General features: G+C 55.2%; 1 protein-coding gene across 3 annotated transcripts in view; it reads left to right on the forward strand.

Annotated features, from left to right (window-relative positions):
- The window catches only part of FMNL2 (formin like 2), an 86278-nt gene extending 66043 nt beyond the window's left edge, over positions 1–20235 (forward strand). The window contains exons 10-26 of one of the 3 annotated variants that reach the window (XM_026038175.1): positions 1608–1682; positions 4024–4134; positions 4837–4986; positions 6999–7100; positions 8096–8411; positions 8765–8941; positions 11257–11381; positions 11461–11663; positions 12636–12870; positions 13544–13612; positions 13779–13859; positions 13939–14068; positions 14304–14467; positions 14776–14877; positions 15242–15340; positions 16014–16137; positions 19814–20235. In XM_026038175.1, coding sequence (XP_025893960.1) covers positions 1608–1682; positions 4024–4134; positions 4837–4986; positions 6999–7100; positions 8096–8411; positions 8765–8941; positions 11257–11381; positions 11461–11663; positions 12636–12870; positions 13544–13612; positions 13779–13859; positions 13939–14068; positions 14304–14467; positions 14776–14877; positions 15242–15340; positions 16014–16137; positions 19814–19923 — 2373 coding nt within the window. In that variant the 3' untranslated portion in view covers positions 19924–20235. Of the gene's footprint in view, positions 1–1607; positions 1683–4023; positions 4135–4836; positions 4987–6998; positions 7101–8095; positions 8412–8764; positions 8942–11256; positions 11382–11460; positions 11664–12635; positions 12871–13543; positions 13613–13778; positions 13860–13938; positions 14069–14303; positions 14468–14775; positions 14878–15241; positions 15341–16013; positions 16138–17693; positions 17990–18961; positions 19086–19813 lie in introns of those variants that run through there. The other 2 variants (XM_026038177.1, XM_026038176.1) reach the window with 2 other exon arrangements.
- The last annotated feature ends 1683 nt before the right edge of the window (positions 20236–21918 follow it).

A 21918-nucleotide genomic window follows, 5' to 3' on the forward strand; every position in this document is an offset into this window, starting at 1 on the left:
TTGGGGTTTGTCTGTGGACACTTGGTGGCTTTGGAGAGCTTCTCTGTCAGTGAGGCCAGTTCTTGTGCCACAAGGTGCTGCCGGGCTGCAGCAGAAGTCGCTCGTGTGCTCCTGGTTTYGTTAGAAACATTCAGGAGCTGCTTCAACCCCCGGCAGCGCAGTGCTCATGTGAAGCCCTTACGGAGATGGAGAAAACGGTGAGATTARGCTGAAGATCTGCAACGTGAGGCTGAGGGGCTGGTGTCTCTGCAACCCCCCAGCCCTTTCCATGGCCCAGGATCGAGCCCGAGTGGATTTACTCTCCACTGTGCGTACGCAAGGCTTAGCTGGGAGCACTCTGCACGCTTAAAGGCCCTTGTAACGGGGGTGCTGCGTGTGACTGGCTGTGCTCGGCTTCCCGGGGCTGCACAGAGCCGTCCTGCTGGCAGGGATACCAGGCAGCCCAGCCTAGCCAGCCTCGGTGACCACGCGCCCAGACCCAGTGGGAAAATTCCCACTGACGTCAGGGGCTGACCACAAATACCTGGATAATAACTCAGCTGTGGCAGGTTTGCGTGGCGGTGGTGGAAGATGTATCACACACCCCACAACTGGGCTTTACTCAGTGCTCACAAGAGGCAGCAGAAAGCCCAGCTTGCCCGGTTGCGAGCGAGTCTAACGATCCCACCAGGTCCCATGAAACTCTGTGGAAAATCTCCTGCAGACCTGAGTGGGTTCGGCTCAGAGCTTTAACCTTTGTGTAGGTGCTGTAAGACAGATGCAGTTAAAAATGGAAAGTCAACTTTCTTTGTAAAGACTTGCCTTTTGGGGAATATCTGAAAGCCGGAATTGAGCTCTCTTGGTGGGAAACAGTGTAAAGACATATGCAAAGAGCAGAGCCGTGCCCTGAAGAGCCTGCTTTGCACTGGGAAGTGCTCCCGGCCGTCCCTGGTGTCYGGGCTCGTGTCCATGGGCGCCGTGCGGTCCGGCCGGCCCCGAGGGCAGCGTCAGCACGTGTCACCCTGCGCTTGCTYCTGTCCCCGCTCCAAGACACATGTGTGCAGCATGGGGCCTGCGGGGAGCACCTGGCCTGCAACCAGGAGCAGCCGTTTGTGTGCTGAGAACCTGGGGCTGGAACGGGGAGAGCGGTGGGAAGCGCTGGGGTTTGGCCGCCCGCCCGGGGCTCCCCTTGCTTTGCCTGCCGGCAGCCCAGCGCTGCCCTCAGCAGCCCTGCTAGCCACAGCCACGCTCTCTGCTCACGTAGCCTCTGATAATTTCCTCCTCCCATCCCATGGTTTGCTCTTTTTCCTAATTGTATTACAGTGGAAGCCTCTGTTGGCTGTAAAAGAGGCTGCGTCTTCCCTGGCACACCTGAGAGCCCCGTGTTTGTGTTTGCACTGTCACTGGGCATGGGGTTCGGTTTTCCAAGGGACAAAAGAGCACCAGGATTCACTGCACAACTGCACCTGCCCCGGTAGCCTGRCGGGACATGTGTTGCTCTGCGCTGCCTTGGTCACAGCAAGAATCTCTTTAACAAGCAAGGAAGCCTTGAGCAGATAAGGGGCTTTCTGGGCGTTTTAGCACTGTCTGGAGGTCGTTTTAACAAATGCACGGTGGTTCTTTTGCAGGTYTGTGGGGAGAAGCAGCGCTTTGAGAAGCTGATGGAGCACTTCCGAAATGAGGACAACAACATTGACTTCATGGTGAGTGCTGCTGGGTCTGYCCCTCTGCCCTGCGCAGCAGGAGCTGCATTTACCTCCCAACCCTTGCTCTACAGTTACCACAATGCAGTTCCTTACACTCCAAACTATTTAATATACCCTCCACTTCTAGTGTCAGCTATTTTCAAGAACTGTTATGAGGTACTGTGGTTGGAAAGCACCTTTCTGGTCGTGTGTTTCTCTGGGGCAGCAGAGCAGTACCTGCGGTATCAAGATGTCCATGCAGTATTCTGTACATGTGCCAACATCCTCAAAATCGCAGACAAGGAAGTGTGGGGAAGACTCATTGCAGCTGTTGCCTGTCCTTATCTGCAGATAAATATAACAGTTTTCAACACTTGTAGTTCCTCAGTGTGCCTGTGCGTGATTATTCACCAGCTCCACTTCCCCTGAAGCGCAACGCAAATAGAAGYGGAGGAGGAGCCCCAGCAGCAGCCGCGGTGAGCAGCGTGCACGCTGCCAGCGGCTGGCRCACGGAGTCGTGGCGGGGAGGAAGAGCCGACCCGTCGTGCACGCGGCCTGAGACGCCCTTCTGTGTCTGTCTGTTCCAAGCAAGGGTCTGGCAAGGCACTTAGAAAGCCTCAAACTCACCCAGTGCCACCGTGCAGCAGGAGAGGAGCAGGCGGTTTCCCTGCCTGGGCCTTTCTGTTAGGGCCTCTTTGTGCTAAAGACGTCTCTTTGACAGGAATTAAGAGTTAAAGCAGCAAGGCTGGCGTTTTCCTGCAGGCCTTGGACRCCCTTGTTAAAGAAAAGCATCATCTTTATTTAAGGTGGCCCGTTGTGAGGGTGGGGAATGCGTGTGTGCACGCAGGGCCAGGCAGCCCCGAGGCCCACGCTCAGCATCAGTGTGCATGGCCTGTTCCACCCCAAAGCTTTCTCAGCCTGTAGGTTGAAGGCAGCGGTGAAATTAGCTTGAAAACAAACATTTTTCAGGACTTGCCCGAATACTAATAAAAATCTGCATCCTTGGGTTGCTTCCACCTGCCGAGGGCTTGAATCTGTGACAAGCCCAAAGGCAGGAGAGGGAGCGAGTCCATGACAAATGGTCTGGCAGAGCTGCTCCTTCTGTCACCATCTGGCCCTGGCTCGCTCCGCACGCCGTTGGGAGCGGAGCGCGGCGGGACGGAGCGCGGCCGCTGCCCTCGAGCCCTGTGCCAACGCAGGGAGGAGGAGGAGGGTCTGCCCATCTTGACAGGGCTACGTTAAGAAGGCAAAATCATTCATTTCTATAGGACGGGATAAAGCAGATCCCAGAGACAAGGCTCCAGTGTGTGAAGTTAAAGCTTGAGTAACTCAAGTAGCTTCAGTGCCTGAGGACAAGTGCAGAGATGGTCCTGCAGGACCTTGCTTCCCCTCTGCCCTAACTGGAGAGGAAATTCCATGGTGTAAAGACTCAAAACCCGGAGCTCCTTTTTGATCTGTGCAGACAGGGTCGTTGCAAGACATGGGTTCAGCCTAAGAGCAGGGACGAGACATCGCTCCTCCTTGGGCCCCAGGTGGCCCTTAGAGGGACGAGGCTGGGGCACCTGCTGCAAGTTAGTGCAGTAACCTTGAATGCTTGACGTGGCTTGTGCTGCAGTGTCTGTAGCAGGACTCTGTTGTGCTGTTGGAAACCCTATAAGCATTGCACTAGCACAAGGTATTCCAGCTTAAGGAGAGTGCAAAACCCCTGTAGGAGCAGCCGAGAGTGACAAATGCAGGCACACGTCGGTCCCTGTGCACTAAGAGAGCGCTGGGCCTGTCTGTGCAGAGCAGTCTTTGGCCTTGCCTTGTGCTAACGAGAGAGCCCGGCACCTCCACGACCGCTTTCCACGGAGCCTTTCTCTTTCCTGCCCCGTGCTTGGATTCAGTTGGCTTCCTATGACCTGGCCCCTTGTTCAGTTACCAAACCACAGACTTGGGAGCACATTTCCTGCAAGCAACAAAGCATCCTTTGTGCACGTCCTTCCCAGTTGTAAAACTCATCTCCCTTTTTCAGGCCCTTTTTCAGGCGCCGCAAGGCAGCGCCGTGCGGGCACCGCAGACGTTACTAAGCTCTTGGAACTGCTCTATCCCTTCATGCCACAGACAAGAACCTCCTAAGCTGGAACCCAGCACAAGAATTGAAAGAAAAGACGCAGAATAGCAACTCTCAGTTTGAACACAGAGTAAACATAATAAAATGTAGTCATTAATGTGTGTGCTGGCCTAAGGTCTGACCCAGCGGGGCCTGCTCAAGGGTGCCAGCTCCGGCCCCGCGCCTCCCGCTGTCCCTGCTGGTGCCCTCGGCCCTTCCCAGGGCATCCATGCGGGAATGCTCACCTCGAGGTGCTCCTTCCCACAGGTGGCCTGCATGCAGTTCATCAACATCGTTGTCCACTCGGTGGAAGACATGAACTTCCGAGTCCACCTGCAGTACGAGTTCACGAAGCTGGGCCTGGATGAGTATCTGGACGTGAGTACGAGCTGGTTTTGTGTCCCACGCCCGCGGTGCCGGGGGGTAACGTGCCCAGAGCAGAGCGGGGCGTCCCCTGTTCCGTGCGGTGCCCTTGGGTGCTGGCTGCGTGCCGGGGCTCGCGTCCCCTTGCAGCAAGGCAAGATGTGGCCGTAACGAAGCAGAGCTGGTCCTGGGAGAAGGGCTAGCAGCGCTGCGCTCTGCAGTGGAGCCCGGCCCGAGGGCTCTGGAAACGGCTCCCGCCTGGAAAAACGCTGCTTTGGATTTTGCTTAGTCCTTTCTCCGGACAGCCCGAAATCTTCCCGCCTCCTGTGGGAAAGGGTTATTAAAAAGAAAGCTCTTCTCTCTAAAAAGAAACTTTCCATTTTTGCTCTTTGTGTTTCTCCCTCCGGTTCTCCCCGGCAGTGCCGGGGCCGCGAGGGATGGAGCCGCCCCCGCTGCCCTCTGCAYGGCTGCTGCCTGCACGGAGCGCCCGCGTGCGCGAGGGGTGCCTGGGGGGGCACGGCGGGTGGTATGGCAAAGCTCGGCACGTTCGCTCCTCTTTGTAGAAGCCTGGTTGTTGCTTACGATCCCTGCTAATGCTAAAATACTAGGCGTTTTTCTAGGTGATGGAAATGGCCTGAGCTCCCACCGCGTTCACCCCGTGCAATTCCGCTGCTTCCGCCTCTGCTGAGTGACTCTCTTCTCGTCTTGCGTTTGCAGAAACTTAAGCACACTGAGAGTGACAAGCTGCAGGTGCAAATCCAGGCCTACCTGGATAACGTTTTTGATGTGGGAGCTTTGCTGGAGGATGCTGAAACCAAGAACGCTGCCTTGGAAAGAGTTGAAGAACTGGAAGAAAATATTTCTCATGTTAGTACAAAGCCGAGGTCACTTTGCCTTTGAAGCCGTCGGGAGGCTGCTGTTGCAGCTTGCACGTTAATGCTTTGGGATTGCCGGTTTCTTCTGGGTGAGGAAAGTAGAGGCTTGGCCAGGGGTAGAGCCTCTGGGTGAGAGGAGTATTTGCCTAAAAGAAGCCTCTGGATGACATTATTCCCTCTTAATGGGGAAGAATGAGGTACTTGCCCATGAAGACATTCTGGGTCTCAGGCAGGTAAACTTGCTGAGTGCTCTCTTTATGGATCCATGTGCCGCTGCTTCCTCAGCATTGAGGGCTTTTATTTTTGAAAAATTGCACTTCTGGTTTTCTTTATTTTTTTAATTGTAGACATGCTTTTAAATTAACAGCAGTGGACAGGGCTAGGCACTTCTTTATACAAATTAACATCATATTGGGAGCAGAATGATGTTAGATCTTGGTTTCACTGCAGTTCCTTGCTGGGACTGTGCTTCTGTTAGCATACCGAAACCTCRTAAAGTCACAATGTGAGCCGTATTTTTGAACCTCATATTCACATAGTTAATGGATGCGCAGCTTATTGTGCTCTTAAAAAATAGTTTGCTGGGACTCTATAGGACTTTGTGTGTGTGTCAGGGAGCTTTGGCCCCTGCTGCCTGCCAAAGGCTTGCGTGGCCATTGCTGCAGCACGCAAGTACCTCGATAGCATCACAGAATCACTGTGGTTGGAAAAGACCTTCAGGATCGYAGAGTACAAGCATAARCCCCTCCACCCCATGCCCGCTGTACCGTGTCCCTGAGGGCCTCATCTGCAGGTTTTTTGAACACTGCCGTGGACGGTGACTCCACCACTCCCCTGGGCAGCCTGTCCAGTGCTTCACTGCCCTTTCCCTGTAGAAATTTTTCCTAGTTTCTCACCTGAACCTTCCCTGGCGCAACTTGAGGCCGTTTGCTTTTGTCCTATGGGTAGTTATGTTGGGGGAGATACCCTCCATTCAGGTAGCTGGGTAGCTTCAGCTGCGTTGCGCTTCCAGATGGGATCGCTTAGTGCCCTGCACCTCTGTAAAGAGTTATCTTAAGACTGGGAAAACTAATTTMCATATAAATTGCAAATTCCTGAGCAATACGGTGCAATAAAGAGAGCTGATACAGCTCCATGCTGTAAATAGAGCCCCATCCTGCACAGTTCCTGGCGYTGGGGAAAGCAGGAGGAGGCTGCGGAGGCAGGAGCTGCTGCGCGTGGGCACCGGTGCCATCCCGGGCAGCGGGACACGGCCGAGGCCGAAGCAGGGTGGGCACAGGGTGGGTAACGTGCTGCGCTGGCTTGGATGCCAGCAGGGAAGGGCTCAGCACCCAGGGCTGCAACCTCGCGCTGTTCACGCAGGCACAGCTTTTCCCTGCTGTTTGAAATGAAATTATTTTCCACTGTTAAAAAAGAAAATTGTAAAAGAGTCATTCTGTTCCCACTCCTATATGACTAATATAAAGGATGTATTTCTATACCCCTTAGAGTAAGTTTAGTCTTAAAGGTTGTCGCTATACCATATATGGCCCTGTGAGGTGCTCTTCTGCTGAGAAAAATGATTTAAGAAAAATGGCAGTTTGCTTAATAGGTCTGCAGCTTGAGGTGCTCAGAACCTTCATGTGCTTCTGTGGCAAATTTTTCACTACTCCGGTCTCCTGTTATGTGGACTGGCCTTGTCCCCGCAGGACTGACAGACACTCCGTCGTGCGATCTGGGGGGTTTGGGCTCGGGCTTAGGTTTGTGGGGAATCACYGTGTTTTGAGTTCTTTCTGGCTTTATGGGAGAGCAGAATGTCCTGCTGGGACAGGATCCCCTGTGGGATCCCCCGTGGCTGAGGGACCACGTTCATGGGGAGCAGGGCTCCCCACTGCCCGAGGTCTGGGCTCTTCCTACACGTGCTCCTGGATTTGGTGGAATAGCAATAATTATTTGTCACATCTCATTCTGGTTAAGAAAACTGTTATCATTCATTATATAATTTATTTCTCTTTCGGATGACAGTTATCTGAAAAACTCCAAGATACGGAGAATGAAGCAATGGCAAAGATTGTGGAACTGGAAAAACAGCTCATGCAGAGAAACAAAGAACTGGATGTGATTCGGGTGAGTGCAGGGGTAAAGTTGTGGCCAGGTGCCACGTTTCAGCAGCAGGATCTGCAATGCAGTTTGTGTTTAGCGCAGAGTGAAGGTTTTAAATGCACTGAGCTGTTTCTGCTAGCTTTGCAGCATAGATTGCAGATAGATTTTTGTGTGTGCAGGCAGAAAAATGGACAGGTAACTCTTCGCATGCATGAGCAGGTCAGTGAACTGGATGGCCCTGTCCTGTCACCGAGCACTGTGGCTATTCCTGCATGGAGTTTTCCACGTGCCGTTGGCTTTGGGGGAAAATTAGAGGTGGGCTGGAGTCTTTTACAGTCTGCCTGCACAGCAGCCTCAGGGATCAAGGGCTGGTGTGGGTACAGGCACCCTCAGCCTGCTTCCCMTACACAAGCCAGACTCCTTGCTTCGCCATGTACGATTTTAGTAACACAAATTATTAACATAATATTGGGTAACTTTTAAGCCCAAGTGTTGCCCTGAAGTGTGGCTGCTTCTGGGCTTCCTTCCTGTGAATGTGTGCCCCGGATCCTTGCCGGAACAACCTCTCTGCTAGGTTAGGAGCTCTGATCCTGCTCTGCTTTATGGAGCAACAGSTGCCCACAGGCAGAGCAGGCAGCAAGACATCAGGCAGCCTGTGCCACAGGKGAAAATGCAGGCAGCATACCTGCACCATATAGTTAAGATTAGCATAATGGGAGGCATTATAAAAAAGCAGTGATAAAAAATCTGTATTCCCAGGAGTGGGTGTCCGCAGACATAATTTCCCATAGGACTCATTACTGCTCCAGCCTTAGYGCTAGCATGGGAAAATGCAAACGGAATTCTTCCTCACAAATGAGGATTTATGGTTTGCATCGGGACTTGTTGCTGGATAATGACTGGGTGCAGTGTGCAGTCCTTTATGGAGCTGCTCCTCTGTTCCTAGTATTGGTATTCTGGGTTTGGCAGCACCAATTAATACCAAGTTAAAATAATAACTTGTTTCTTGGCATTCTTAGGAAATCTACAAAGACGCAAATACCCAGGTTCATACGCTGAGGAAGATGGTCAAAGAAAAAGAGGAGGCCATCCAGCGGCAGTCAACGCTGGAGAAAAAGATCCACGAACTGGAGAAGCAGGGCACCATCAAAATCCAGAAGAAGGGTGATGGGGACATCTCCATTCTGCCCGTGGCGCTGGCTGCCGGCGCGCTGCCCGCAGGGGCGGACGCCGTGGCCGGCACCAGTGTCGCGGCAGGCGCCGGGGCCGCGTCTTCGGTGCCGCTGCCGCCGCCGCCGCCACCTCTGCCAGCCTCAGCGGCGGCGCCCGAGGCGGGTGAGGAGCGCTCTGGTGGCACGTGAGGAGGAGGCCTGGCTGGGACAGGGGGTTGGTGGCACCGCGGCAGCCCGTCGCACCGGCACACGGTGCCAGCAGGCCCAGGCAGGGGTGTTGCACGCGTGGGATGGCGCTCCACGGGCCCCTCTCGCGGCACAGGTGGCTTGCGGGTGTGGATGCAGGGAACGGAGCCGTGCCTGTGGAGCCGGATCGGTGCCGTTCCCTCRGGCAGCTGTTCAGCACCTGCCGTCCGTGCATCCCTTCTCCCGCGCCGGCTGCCGCTTCCCGCCGCGCCGCCTCCTGCGGGCTCGTGGATGCTCCCTGGGAAAACCTCTTCTCCTTCCCTTTCCCAGTGCAAAACGGCCCCGTGTCGGCGCCGATGCCGCCGCCGCCGCCTCCGCCACCACCACCACCTCCGCCTCTGCCAGGCCCGGCCCTGGAGGCGGCTCCCGCGGCGCCGCCGCCGCCGCCCTCGGCTCCCCCCTTGCCCGGCACCTCTCCCACCGTGGTCTTCAACTCAGGACTCGCAGGTACAGCGGCCGCGGGGCGCCTTGCTCGGGAGCGGCCGCGAGGACAAGGGGACGCCCCGACGCGCGGCGCCTCCTCACGCGCCTCAGCAGCAGCCGGCATCTCGTACGGAGGGAGTTAAAAACAAAAGTGCATTTGTCAAATAGCYGGCTTAGGTTTGGCCTTAGGAGAGGTGGCTTCTTCAGCGAAACTGAAGCCTTTTCCAGAAATATTTTTCCAACGTGATCACTTATGGCTTTAGACAAAAGAAGAAGCTTTGAAAACCCCCAAAAGTTTCATGGGTTCAAATTCTTTTGAGAGTACGATGAAGAAATATCTGGGCAAGGAACGGCAGACTTCTTGTTCTGATTTTTTTTGGATGAAAGGAAGATTTCCTGGCCAGCTTTAATCGTATTTCAGTGCACTCTTTGTCACAGGCCAAGTACGGGCAGCAAGTGGCTGTTAATTGGCTTCACACCCCTCGTCTCAAGAGCCCCGGAGAGGCTGGGGAGCTCTGATTAACAGCGCTGCTTTGAAAGGCGGTTGAGTGTTCCTGCCTTTAGATACTTCCCTGATAGAGCAACCACCATGGAAGTATGATGTAAGGGGTGTATTAAAAAAAAAAAAAGAAAAAGTGAAAGGACAAAAGCGCGGCGAGAGTTGAGGTTCTTGATTATTATTAAAAATAGCAGACTGGTTGCGTGGCTCCCCTGGGAACCTCTGCCCTGCCTGGGGTCGGAAAGCACGGAGGGTGACGGCTCCTGGGGGATACAGCCGCGCAGGAGGCTCCCTTTGCAGGGCAATGGGATGAGGCTGGAGTCACGAACGATGCTGCTCTAACCTTCACTAACGTTTTCTTCCCTTGTTCTTCCTGCTCCCCGGGAAGATGGGCCCATCAAGCTCTTCTGTAGGTTCCTCCCTGCTAAGTATCGAGCCCCTCGGCGCGTTCCCCTCGTGCCTGTGCTGGGACCCCCGGGTTGCGCGGGCAGGGGGCACATGGGTGGGCAGGGGTCTGGGGGCTACGAAGCTCGGGGACGACGGGGCCAGGGCACCAGCCAGGGCAGCAAAGCAGTTCAGCAAGAAACGCGCCTGTGCGCTTTCCCTTGAGCCTTCCCAACGGGGCTCTTCAAACTACTCAAAATTGGGTCGTTTCCGAGCGGCCGGGGGTGCCCCCCGCACGCAGCGCAGTCACCCTGTCCCCGGGACAGGGAAGGGGGTGTTTGCAATATCTGCGTTAGCTGCAGCAGAAGCAGGGCACACGGTGCACTCCCCTCCCTTTGCTCTCCTAAAATAATGCAGGAACAGTTAATAAACTGCTCCAATGTATGCATTAGCTGAAAATGTTTATTCATGGGTGTTTGCACCAAAAAAACAAAAAAACCCAAAGAAAACCAATTTCTTTTCATATGTTAAGAATTATTTTGGAGTAGCCACCTTGCCAAAGCAGAGTGAAGCTGCGGTTCCTTTGGCTTCACRGAAACTGCTCTCTCGTGTTTGGCTCCCAGCTGGACGGGTGCAGTGCTCGAAACGCTCCGGCTGCAGTTTCACTGCGTGTGTGTTCCTGGTGTGCACTACGGCTCCTTGTGGCAAATACGTGCTCTCGCCGGTAATTTATTCTTTAGAAGGTCCCTGCAAAATGAGCACAAGCACAAAAGGCACAAGAACACACGAGTGMATTCTTGGTTTGAAAACTGAATGAGGAAGCGAGAGAAATGTGCTCAGCATTTTCCCACTCCCGTGCACAAGCAGGGAGTGTTCCCTGAAACGATGCTCTGTGTCCTGCAAAACCAGTGCATAAAGTCACCGGGAAGGTAAAATGAGTATTTGCTCAAGTGCTTTGCAGCAGGGGAAACTGGCCCTCGTCTGAACTTAGGGCAAACCTGCAGCATCTGCACAGAAGGGCAAAAAATTAGCAAGGTGCCTCCAGCTGCAGGTGGGGYGGGCAGCACTGGGGAGTTGTTTCGAGGAGAGAGCAGTAATTGCAGTACGTTGGATGCTAACGATCCTCGGCTGGGGGCTGGTACCCAGCAGTGCTGCGAGCGGGGCCCAGGCGTCCGGGCCGGTCCCGGTTTGCAGACGAAGSCGCCTTTGCTTCCTGCATTGGAGAGGAAGACCCAGGGTTTGCTTCTGTTTCCTGTTCATGGCCTGGAAAAAAAACGGTTAAGCGATTTTGGGGTAACCYGTTTATTGATGGCGCTAGGGAACGTCCCAGTTTTGCAGCAGCTGACTTGGTTTGCTTGGTTTGTTCCTGCAGTGCTGCAGTGCCCGCTTGAGGCCGCGTCCGGGTGCACCGGGGGTCTCGGGGCGCTCCTCACGTCCTTCCCTCTCGTGTCTTTAGCTGTGAAAATCAAGAAGCCCATCAAGACCAAGTTCCGCATGCCCGTCTTCAACTGGGTGGCCCTCAAGCCCAACCAGATCAACGGGACGGTCTTCAACGAGATCGATGACGAGAGGATCCTGGAGGTAGGAGGCTGCGTTCCCGCAGCGCGGCGCCGGCTGCAGCGCCTCGTGCAGTGGGTGCATCGTTGTCTTCTCTTCTTAGGACTTAAACGTGGATGAATTTGAAGAAATATTCAAAACAAAAGCCCAAGGGCCAGCCATTGATCTTACTTCGAGCAAGCAAAAGATAACACAGAAAGGCTCGAACAAAGTCACGTTACTGGATGCAAACCGGGCCAAAAATCTTGCCATTACTTTAAGGAAAGCTGGAAAGACAGCGGATGAAATATGCAAAGCCATTCACGTGTAAGTAAAACACTTGTCAGCAAAGGAATTATATTTAAGATTTACTCRGCTTTTTGCTAAGTGGAATGATTCTGAATTGGCAGTTGATATATATGTTTTTGTGGTTGGAAAAAACCCAAGTGTAAGGATGGAACTGCTCTGAGCGTCCACAAATCAGATTCCCTGGTACTAAAATGTGTTGACTTGCAGKTTTGTGTCACTGTATCACTACAGAGGCTAAACAAATTAGCACTTCCTTTATTAGAGCAGCTAATTCATGTTTATCCGCAGTGTGGGACTGYGTATGGCAGCTCTGATTATGTTTACCCAGTGCTTTCTGTTACAACGAACACTTAAAAATCAGGACTAGGGAACACCGTTATAGTTTGTCGTGTAAAGTACAAGTTTAATCCAAGCGCACTGGAAGGGTTTTGCCTAGGATTAGATGTGTGTAGTGGCCCTCAGTGCCACACACAGATCTGATGCAAGTGGACACGAGGTGCAGGAGCAGGGCGGCGTTTTGCCATTTCCCATCCTGCTGACCGGGTCTTAGCTGCTTGAATCTTTGGGACCTGGTGACACGATTCATCCCTCACCTGCTCTAGTGGTTCCTGGGACAGAGCAGCAATGTTCCTGCTCCTTAGAGCTCTGCCTAAATTAACCCAGAAGCAGTTAGTACCTGGGGCCGTGGCCAACATCTGTCACTTGTCAGCAGAAGAATATCCCCAAAAATGTGGATTTTAGCACCAAGATTGTGTAGCCTGGTGAGGATGGTGATGCCAGGCTGCTGCCAGATTGACGCAGGTCCAGCTGCCAGGGTTACAGGACTGCTCTGGCCCAGTTAAATAAAAGGCTGCTGCCTGGCTCCGCGAGACGGAGCCCGTCTCTGCAGGCTGCAGCTCCCTCGCTGGCATCATTAGGCAGTGGCGGYTTCTGCTTGGGCTTTGCTGCTGCTGGGCTCAACGCTGCCTTTCCTGGCCTGCTCTCGCGCAGGTTTGACCTGAAAACGCTGCCGGTGGATTTTGTGGAGTGCCTGATGCGGTTCCTGCCCACCGAGAACGAGGTGAAGGTGCTGCGGCTCTACGAGCGGGAGCGGAAGCCCATCGAGAACCTGTCCGACGAGGACCGCTTCATGATGCAGTTCAGCAAGATCGAGAGGCTCATGCAGAAGATGACCATCATGGCCTTCATAGGCAACTTTGCCGAGAGCATCCAGATGCTGACCCCCGTGAGTGAGGCRCTCGCTCGTGACGCCGCGCGCCGTGGCCGTCGCGCTTCCCGGCTCCTCAGCCTCCTCATGTATGATGTATGGTTCTGATGTGTGACAGAGGTGTCCTGAGTTATTCCAAACGACCCTGCTGCTCCCTGTCACTTGTGGCATTTGCTGGGGGCTTCTCTGTGAGTCAAGTGGCAGTTTTCCAAAGCTGGCACATACCGTGCTGTGCCTGCGGTGCGTGTGTCCCGGGGGACTCGGGCATCACACGTGGGGCCCATAGGGCAGCTTGTACCTCAGAGCTCCCTCTTGTCCTGCCGCTTTACCCTTGTGGAAGTTTAAAGCTGGCTTAAATGAAGATCTGGTTGTTTGTGCCATCAGGAAAATGGCTATTAGTGCTGCTGTCCGAGTGCTTTGAAGTGCGTCTGGTTCAGGCTCATCCATCTTCCACAGTCCCAGGGGCTGAAATATAAATACGATTTTACTCAACAACCTCTGAGCGTGGTAAATCTGCCCTGCAAATGAATTCTTTGGAATCCTGGTGTGTTAGGACGGGATAACATTGCTGCCAGGGCCAGCTGTGTAGATCAGAAAGCAGGGCTCGTTGCAGAATATCAGCATTCAGAATTTGATTTTACACTTGGGCTTGACATGCATTAACCAGATCTCTTTCTRCGTTTACCTGTAGCAACTTCACGCAATAATAGCTGCGTCCGTCTCAATAAAATCATCCCAAAAGCTTAAGAAAATACTGGAGGTAGGTCTGGTTTTAGTTATATTGTGTAGCTKAAAAAAAAACCCCACCAGCTCCTGCCCTTGCAGTACTGACACTCTAGCTGGATGCTTACGTGGAAAGTGCTGCGGGGCTGTGGAAAGCGGCGCGTTTGCAGTGACCATTAACGCTCTGCTCCGCTTTGCTCCAGATAATCCTGGCGCTGGGTAACTACATGAACAGCAGTAAGCGGGGAGCTGTCTACGGGTTCAAGCTGCAGAGCCTGGACCTGGTGAGTGCGGGGCCGCGGCGCCGCCGCCGGGCGCGGGGACCGCAGACCCCCGAGCTCCTGCCTGCCTCTCTCCCTGCAGCTCCTGGAGACCAAGTCAACGGACCGAAAGCAGACGCTGTTGCACTACATCTCTAACGTCGTCAAGGAGAAGTACCAGCACGTGTCGCTCTTCTACAACGAGCTGCATTACGTGGAGAAGGCAGCCGCAGGTACCGCGCGCGCCGCCGCGGCCCCGCACCGCGCCTGCCGCACGGATAGCGAAGCCGGGAAAGGGGACGGGATTCCGGGGGTCGGAAGGCTGCTGGGGTCGCTGCTGCAGAGGGGACTCTGCAGGGCCATGTCCACAGTGCCGGGGCGCAGCGTGAGGGACGTCCCTGTGCCGCGACGTGCTCCAGGGCGCGGAGCGGCAGCGGGAAGGGTGCAGCGCTGCCCTTTGTCTCCCAGTGTCTCTGGAGAACGTCCTSCTGGACGTGAAGGAGCTGCAGAGAGGCCTAGACCTGACGAAGCGGGAGTACAGCATGCACGACCACAACACGATGCTGAAGGAGTTCATTCAGAACAACGAGGGAAAGCTAAAGAAACTGCAGGACGATGCAAAGATAGCCCAGGTGTGTTTGGGTTCTCTGTGGTTGGTAAGGGGGTTTCCACAGCTGAGAAAAGCAGCTCTGTGCAGAGGTGCTTCCTGCCAGAGCCAACATAGGCCCTGTAGCCATATGTTGGCCAAGGCCATGGTGGATCCCCCGGGATCTCCTCTGCGTTGCTTTGAAAGTATGAAATACTGCATTGGTTGTGGGGTCCCAGCCCTCGGTCCTTCGGGGGGAACGCGCTGTGTGTGCACAGGGAGACCCTTTGCACCCTYTTCTGTGGTAGCTGCAGGGCCTCTGTCTTGGAATAACAGCCCTGGTGCTTCTTGCAGGATGCCTTCGACGACGCTGTGAAGTACTTCGGGGAGAACCCCAAGACCACCCCCCCGTCGGTGTTTTTCCCCGTGTTTGTCCGGTTTGTGAAAGCCTACAAGGTAAGTGCAGGCATCTCGGGGGGGCTGGGCCCCCCAGGTGTCCCCTGCCCCGGACAGCTGAGCCCTCGGCAGCTCCAGTGCCGCACGGAGCTTGTCCGGGGCACCCGCAGAGCTCCGGCCCCTGGGACAATTCGTCCTTCGCCTGTGCTTTGGGGCTGGGGGAGGATGCGTTGCAGGGCTCGGGAAGTCTCCCCCAGCCCTGCTTTTACAGAGTCTGTTTGGAGGGAGCTTCTGTTGCTCTGCTCCACACTTGCTTGCTTGGAAGGCCTGGCGGTAGCAAGAGATAATCTGTGATGTTCAGAATCCCTGTGTCTGTAGAAATTGGAAGCTGTAACCCTCTTTTTTCTTTCTGTGTCATAAACAGCAAGCAGAAGAAGAGAATGAGTTGAGAAAAAAGCAGGAACAGGCCTTAATGGAAAAACTGATGGAACAAGAAGCACTGATGGAGCAACAGGACCAAAAGGTACCACACTGCTTTGACATGAGCCCTCACACTGGACCCAGACACTGTCCTGATTATCAGAAATACCCAGCTCGGTGTAAGAACTTCAGAATTTAGTTGCACAGGAGTGCGGGCTCTGCAAGTTTTCTTCTTATGGAGGGGAAAAACCCCGGGTCTTCAAACAGCAAGTCTTTCAAGCTGTGGAGTGTGCCCATGGTTCACAAACGGCCGCCGCAGCGCCTCCGCAGAGCTGGCACAGCCTGGCAGACCCTGAACTCCACTCGCTCTTGAGCAGCAATCTCCCTAGCATGCTGCCTTCTGAGCTTTACATTTGCTAGAAAATCATTTCCCGTGGCTCCCGCAGCTCCCGCTCTTAGCAGGGATCTTTAATCCCAGCTTGCTCGTGCTCTGGGGAGGGAAAGCCTGTTCTTCTAGCTTGGGAAAGCTTTTCAGAGGCCAAAGCTTGGTGTTTCGCTCCTGGGTGATGAGAAGTAAGGCCTAGAAAGCAAATACAAATGCAAGAAAGGCGAAGAGCCGGGCGGGCAGGGGAGCGTGTGACTTTGGGCTTGCTCTCTGCGCGGTGTGAGTTMGCGCGTGCCTGTGTTTCCTCCACTGGCGTTTCCACGGCTGGGGAGCAGAGCAGCGCGGTGCCTGGAGGCCCGGCCTCCCTGACCCCCTTTCTGTTGGCTCGCAGTCTCCTTCGCACAAGAGCAAGAGGCAGCAGCAGGAGCTCATCGCCGAGCTCCGGCGGCGGCAGGTCAAGGACAACAGGCACGTGTACGAGGGCAAGGACGGGGCCATCGAAGACATCATCACAGGTAAGGGCGCTTGGCAGCCTGCCCCGCGCAGGGTGGCAGCGTGTGCCCGTAGCTGCCCTCGCAGGTGCCTCACCTCCTGAGCAGCCTCGCGGAGCTCTAGCTCGGGAGATGGCTCGCTGCCCTCGCTCGAGGCCGGCACCGTCTGCTCGGGCGCGTTCCTCGCAGCGCGGCCGCCCTCTGTGTCCCCTCTCTCCGCACGCTGCCGCCCCACGCCCCGTGCCCGTTCCGTGCCCGAGGAGCGGCCCGTTGGGTGCCCATCCTGGGCTGCCCACAGCCCTCCCTGGGAAAATCCCCCTTTCCCAGGGACGGACCCGCTCACCCACGGGTAACGTTATTAAGAGCCTACGTTTGCATTAAAGAGTACTAACAGCAATTACACCACGGTACTGCACCAGTGCAGCGAATCATTTAGTCTGACCTGAATGATTTTTGGCCCTAAATTGCTCCAGGTTTTGTGRCTTTTGGGTTTGGGAGACGCTGCCCGGGCGCGATGGCAGCGAGAGGCCGAGGCCGTCGGCGGGCGCTGCCGCCTCCCGGCCCGGCTGCGCCGGGGCCCTTCCCGTGTGCCGCTGCTCCCATCCTGCTGCTTCCCCGTTACGGCATTTTCCTCGCCCGTGGCGTGGAAGGAACAAGATTTCAGCACTTTGGTAGCTCTAGGGTCATTTATTTTCATTTTACGGAGCTCTAAAAAGGGCTTTGGGCAGGATTTCCTTGGCTAAGCCTCTCCTGAATGTTTTTCACACCAGTTTTTCCTGTGGGAGGGGAGAACTGCTTTACCACTCAGTGAGGAAAGCCAAGGAATTTTTGCCCCGCTGGATGAAGGATTGAAATGCTTTTGCTGAAGCTTTCACAGCCTTGATTAATAGCTTCCTAGGCTAGTGCTCTTCATTCAAGRGGCAGAGCTGCCACGATATCTGATGTGCTTCGGCTTCTGCAGCTCCCTCACGTTCCTGGCAGCTTGTACAATTCTGTCAATTGTGCTCTCCTCTTCAAAGGGGAGAGAGAAACTTGYGTGTGAGCGAAGACAACCCCGGTGCAAACAGCAGGCCAGTGCAGGAGGTGCCAGGCTGAAGTAACCTAAACATTTCCTCTGCTCGTGTGTCTGGGATTGCCTATTATGGGGAGAAAAAGGAGAGTTAGGCGCAGAGGCAGGTATAGACCAGGTCTCTTAGACATGGACCTTATGGGCTGCAGCTATGGCAGGGAAATGCCCCATCAAAATGTTGTTTTAAAAGTGAGGGAGCCTCTGCAGAGGCACAGGCCAGCTCTGCAGACACTGAACAGGCCACTGGCTGCCAGCACGCTCTGTTCTGGAGCAGGTCTAGCCTTTCAATGAACACTGTGTAGTATATATTTATATATATGTGTATATTTTAAGAGTTAAAGCTGTCCTGTGCCCAGAAGTTCCTGAGCTGTAGTGTGGTTAGCCAGCAGCTGGGAACATGCAGGAGCCCCCCTGGGTGTCCTTCAGCAAGCACTAACAATGTACTAATGCCAGCGATCTCTGCTTCTCACCGTGCTCTGTTTGTCTTGTTTGGCTGTTATTTTCCATGCAGTGCTGAAGACTGTGCCCTTTACCGCTCGAACCGCCAAGCGGGGCTCTCGGTTCTTCTGCGAACCTGTTCTCACTGAGGAATTCCATTATTAAACTATTCCTCTTTCACATCTGATGCCCTTAGACACAAACCAGGTTGCTGTAGATTTTTGACACTTGTCCGTTTGTGCGGATCTCAGCCAGGATCATGCGAATGTTGAATGTATAGAGATGTCTGGCGTCCACCTGAAGCTGTGTTTCGTGTCGCCCTTGTCGCATGCTCCCGCGTTCCAGTCACCTTCTGTTCCCTTCCATCTGTGTGCTTGGTGCTCCGGGCCGTCCTTGCRTTTCCAAGGCCTCCCCCATCCCAGGAGCAGTGCCATAGAACAGCAAGCGCTCACGGCGGGTCGCAGGGCGCCGGGCGCCGCACGGTGACAGCTCGCTTGGCTTTTCTATGGCATCTCTGCTGGTCCCCGGCGTTTTCTCTGCCCTGGTAGTCAGTTACTGCATGCACTAAATGAGCTTTGCGCCAAGGACGGTGGCGGTGCGCGTGGAGGGGCTCGCGGGTGCCGGCGGGGCCGCGTGTCCCGCGGGAGGAGCCCGGACCCCTAMCCCGCACCTGCATGGGGGCTGCACGCGCTCGGCTGCCTCGTTTCTCACGTGCGAACCTTCAGCAGCGCCCTGCCCGCTCCGGGCGCCTGCAGGCAGCGCAGCCTGGTGAGCACCCATTCCCACCCAAACTGGGGCTCCCCGTCCGCAGGGACTGGGAACGCGGGCGGGATGAGGGGCAGCAGCCACGAGTGAATTGGCAGGGCTGGGAATGGGGCGCTGGAGAGCTCGGCATGGAGCTGCCGGCTTGCGTCCCGCGGCGGGAAGGGCTCTGCCTAACCCTGCATGTCGCTAACACCGTTGTCTTGCATTAAGGACTCAGTAGCTTAAGAAGACAACAGTGTTTCCCCTCCGCAATGTGTATTTTTATAAAAGCTTCTAATAAAATTGCAAACTCATCAGCTCAACCGTTCTTTGCTCTTTGCAGTTAATTGCTGTGTTATCTCCCTGGAGCCAATCTTCAAAGCAGCTTGGACTTGGTTAGCAGGAGGCCAGGGGGGCACCCTGTCCTTTCCGCTCTGTTCCTAACCCGGCCTTGCCCTTCCCTCCTCCTCCCGCTCTCTTGGCTAACACGCCTGGGATCTTGGAACGCTGAATTGACTTGCTCTTCATTCTCCATCCCATCATTTTTTTTTTTTACTTAACCATCATTTTGTGTTTTTTTTTTTTTCTTCTGTTTAGCCCTAAAGAAGAATAATATCACTAAATTTCCCAATGTTCACTCGAGGGTAAGGATTTCTTCTAGCACACCGGTGGTGGAGGAGACCCAGAGCTGGCAAGCATCACTTTTTACTTAGCTTCCTCCTCTCTCTGTGCGCCAGGCAGCTGCGGGTGGATGGAGCCGAGGGCAATGCTGGTGAGAGGCTGGGCGCCCCGTGCCGCCCGGGAGCGCGGGGAGCCGCCGGGGAGCCTCCGGGACACGCTCCCCGCGAACGCCGGAGAGGCTCCCGCGGGGCCTGGACAGTCCYGGGAATGGCAGCGGCTGCTCCGCGTGGCCCCGGAGCAGCCCAGCCTTGACCGGCCCCGCGTGCTCCCGCTTTGCTTAGGACCCGGCTCTGTTAGGCCACTGAACTGGCACCCCCAGGCTGCCACCCTGGCTCCCTCGCGCCGGTCGGGGTCGCAGCGGCTCCTCTTTCTCACCATTCTGCCTTTGAGGAAGCGGCTGCGCCCGGGCACATTCCGCCCTGTTTGACCAAACATTTCCAGCCTTTCCAAGGCTGCATCCTGCGTGATCCGCTCAGTCCGTTGCGCCCCGGGTGCTTGGACAGCCCCACGCAGGGGGCTCGGCGGTGGTGCAGAAAGGCCCCAGCTGCTGTCGGCCCAGCCTTTCACCAGTATTCCCAGCCTTTCACCAGTATTCCCGGGCGCCTGGCGAGCCGCTGCCGGCCCCGTGGGCTGCGGCTCCCGCTGCCCTCCCCAGCCAAGCTGCTTTGATGGCTTCCAGCAGGCCGTGCTGTGGCCGGGCGGCCGCGCGTGCATGCGGAGCGCGAGCGCCCGCGCCGGCCCGCGCTCACGGCCGCCTCCTCTCCGCAGATCTCCGCAGCCAGCCGTACCGCCGGGCCGACGCGCTGAGGAGGAGCGTGCGGCGCCGCTTCGACGAGCAGAGCCTGCGCGCGGCCAACGGCACCGACATCCCCATGTGAGCGCCGCGGCCGCGCCGAGCCCGGAGACGCGCGGCACGCCGGCGCCCGCCGCTCCGCCGCCGCTAACAAGTGCCTAGAACTGAAGCACCTGCTCCGACTAATCAAAGCAATAGGACTTGGCTTGGCTGGGTCTCGCTGTACACCCACGCATTYTCCCGTGTTCCTAACCAAAATGTAAAGTAGGTGTTGCCTGCGGCTGCCGGGTTCTGCTGCGCTGAGGTCTGCAGGTGACCTGCACACAGGGGAGGGCCCCTCGGCCGCGTTGCCCACGCACCCACCTCGGCTCCAGCTGCACTTACAGGCTCTTCTTTTTGTGTTTTTTTCTTTACTTAAGAAAAAAAAAATTATATTTATATATATATTAAAAAAAAAGGGCTTTCCATATGTAATAGGGCAATGCTGACAGGCCTGGCCCGCACCTTTCCCTCCCGCAGGCGGCAGCGGGGCCGTGGGGCGAGCATCAGGACGGGAATGCTCGCGGAGCATTTAGTGCAGAGCCGAGCGTGGGAATGCGCCCTGGTGCCGCCGCTCCGCGTCCCGGCTCCGGCGTGGGACGAGCAGCGGGAGCGCGGCCGCGCGGCGGGCAGCACCGGCAGACCCGGCCGCGCGCTGCTCGGCCCCGCCGGCGTCACGGCAGCGATATGTCAATTGTAAAGTTTATTGTATAGTATTTAACCACTGAATTCCTTTCTTTTATGTTGTGCTTATGTGAACCACTGGTGAAGGTCCCATTTTTTTTCCTTGGATAATGTGTAGTTATATGATAATCTGTTTTTAAATGTACAGATATTTTGCTACAAAATTGGTGCAGTTTTTTTATGGTTTTTACACTTCTCTTTTATTCCCACTTTAGCCTCTGGGTAACAATGTAAATATTGTTTAAAAAAAAAAAGAAAAAAACGCATCAGCCTGTGCTATACAATCTGAATGTTATTTTAACTTATAGTTTTTGTTTTTATATTTAACTAAATGGACAGTTTGGGGCTCAAAGTTACCACATTGACCTCTGCTTCCCTATTTACAGGACAATATTTCCTCTAAAAACGGCCCCGCTGTCGCCCTCACAGCACCGGTGCCCGACATGCTAAAGAGAACATGCCCCGCTTGCCGCTCCTCACCGACAGGCCAGCCTCCTAACCTGTGTGAAAAACRTGGCAATTAATTTAATTAATTGTTAGCCAGGTGGTTGAACCTACTCGCTCTCACATCCTTAAGCTCAAAGGTATTTTTTTAATGTAAGACCCAACTCACCAGGCAGATAGGCCATAACACTGGCATGTTCTCTTTAATATTTTTCTAGTACTAGACCTGCTTCTTAGCAATATTAGGAGTGTTTTATAGGAGCCGTTCATGTTACCTTCCTGGTCTGTTCCTGGCATAAGATCCAATAAACTATTTACACGCCTCCGCGGGAGCCAGGCCTGTGTGTGGGGCCGGCGGCGGCGGCAGGACGGGGCTCGAGGCACCCGCGGCGCTCGGCGGGTTCGGATCCCATCCCATCCCATCCCATCCCATCCCATCCCATCCCATCCCATCCCATCCCATCAAGTGGTCCCAAGCGCTGGCTCAAGCCGCCCATTGCCATGGCTGGGCCTGGAGTTTGGGCAGGAGCCGCCACCAGAGCAGGAGCTGCCGCTCGCTCGGCCAAAGCTCGGCTTTAGTTTTAACAAAACCAGTTTGGTGGAACCTGCTGGGCGCAGCCCGGGCCCCGGCAGGAGCCTGTGGGGCTGCGCGGGATGGGGACAGCAGAACACGGACACGGCGTCGGAGAAACCCGAAACGTGTGAGAAATGCCCCAACTCSCGCCTCGCGAGGCAGAGACGGAGCTGGAGGCCGGAGCGAGGCCCTGTGCGGGACAGAGACCTGCGGCCCGGCCGCCGGGGAACGAGGAGGAAATCTCCATTTCCCTCTTGTGCCTCGCCAGGAACACCCCTGATTTTAAAATCTGATTTAAAAAATGGAAAAAAATCCATTGGAATAATTGATATTTACACT

This window comes from Nothoprocta perdicaria, unplaced genomic scaffold, assembly GCF_003342845.1.
Source record: "Nothoprocta perdicaria isolate Ctin4 unplaced genomic scaffold, notPer1 scaffold_203, whole genome shotgun sequence".
Taxonomy (NCBI): domain Eukaryota; kingdom Metazoa; phylum Chordata; class Aves; order Tinamiformes; family Tinamidae; genus Nothoprocta; species Nothoprocta perdicaria.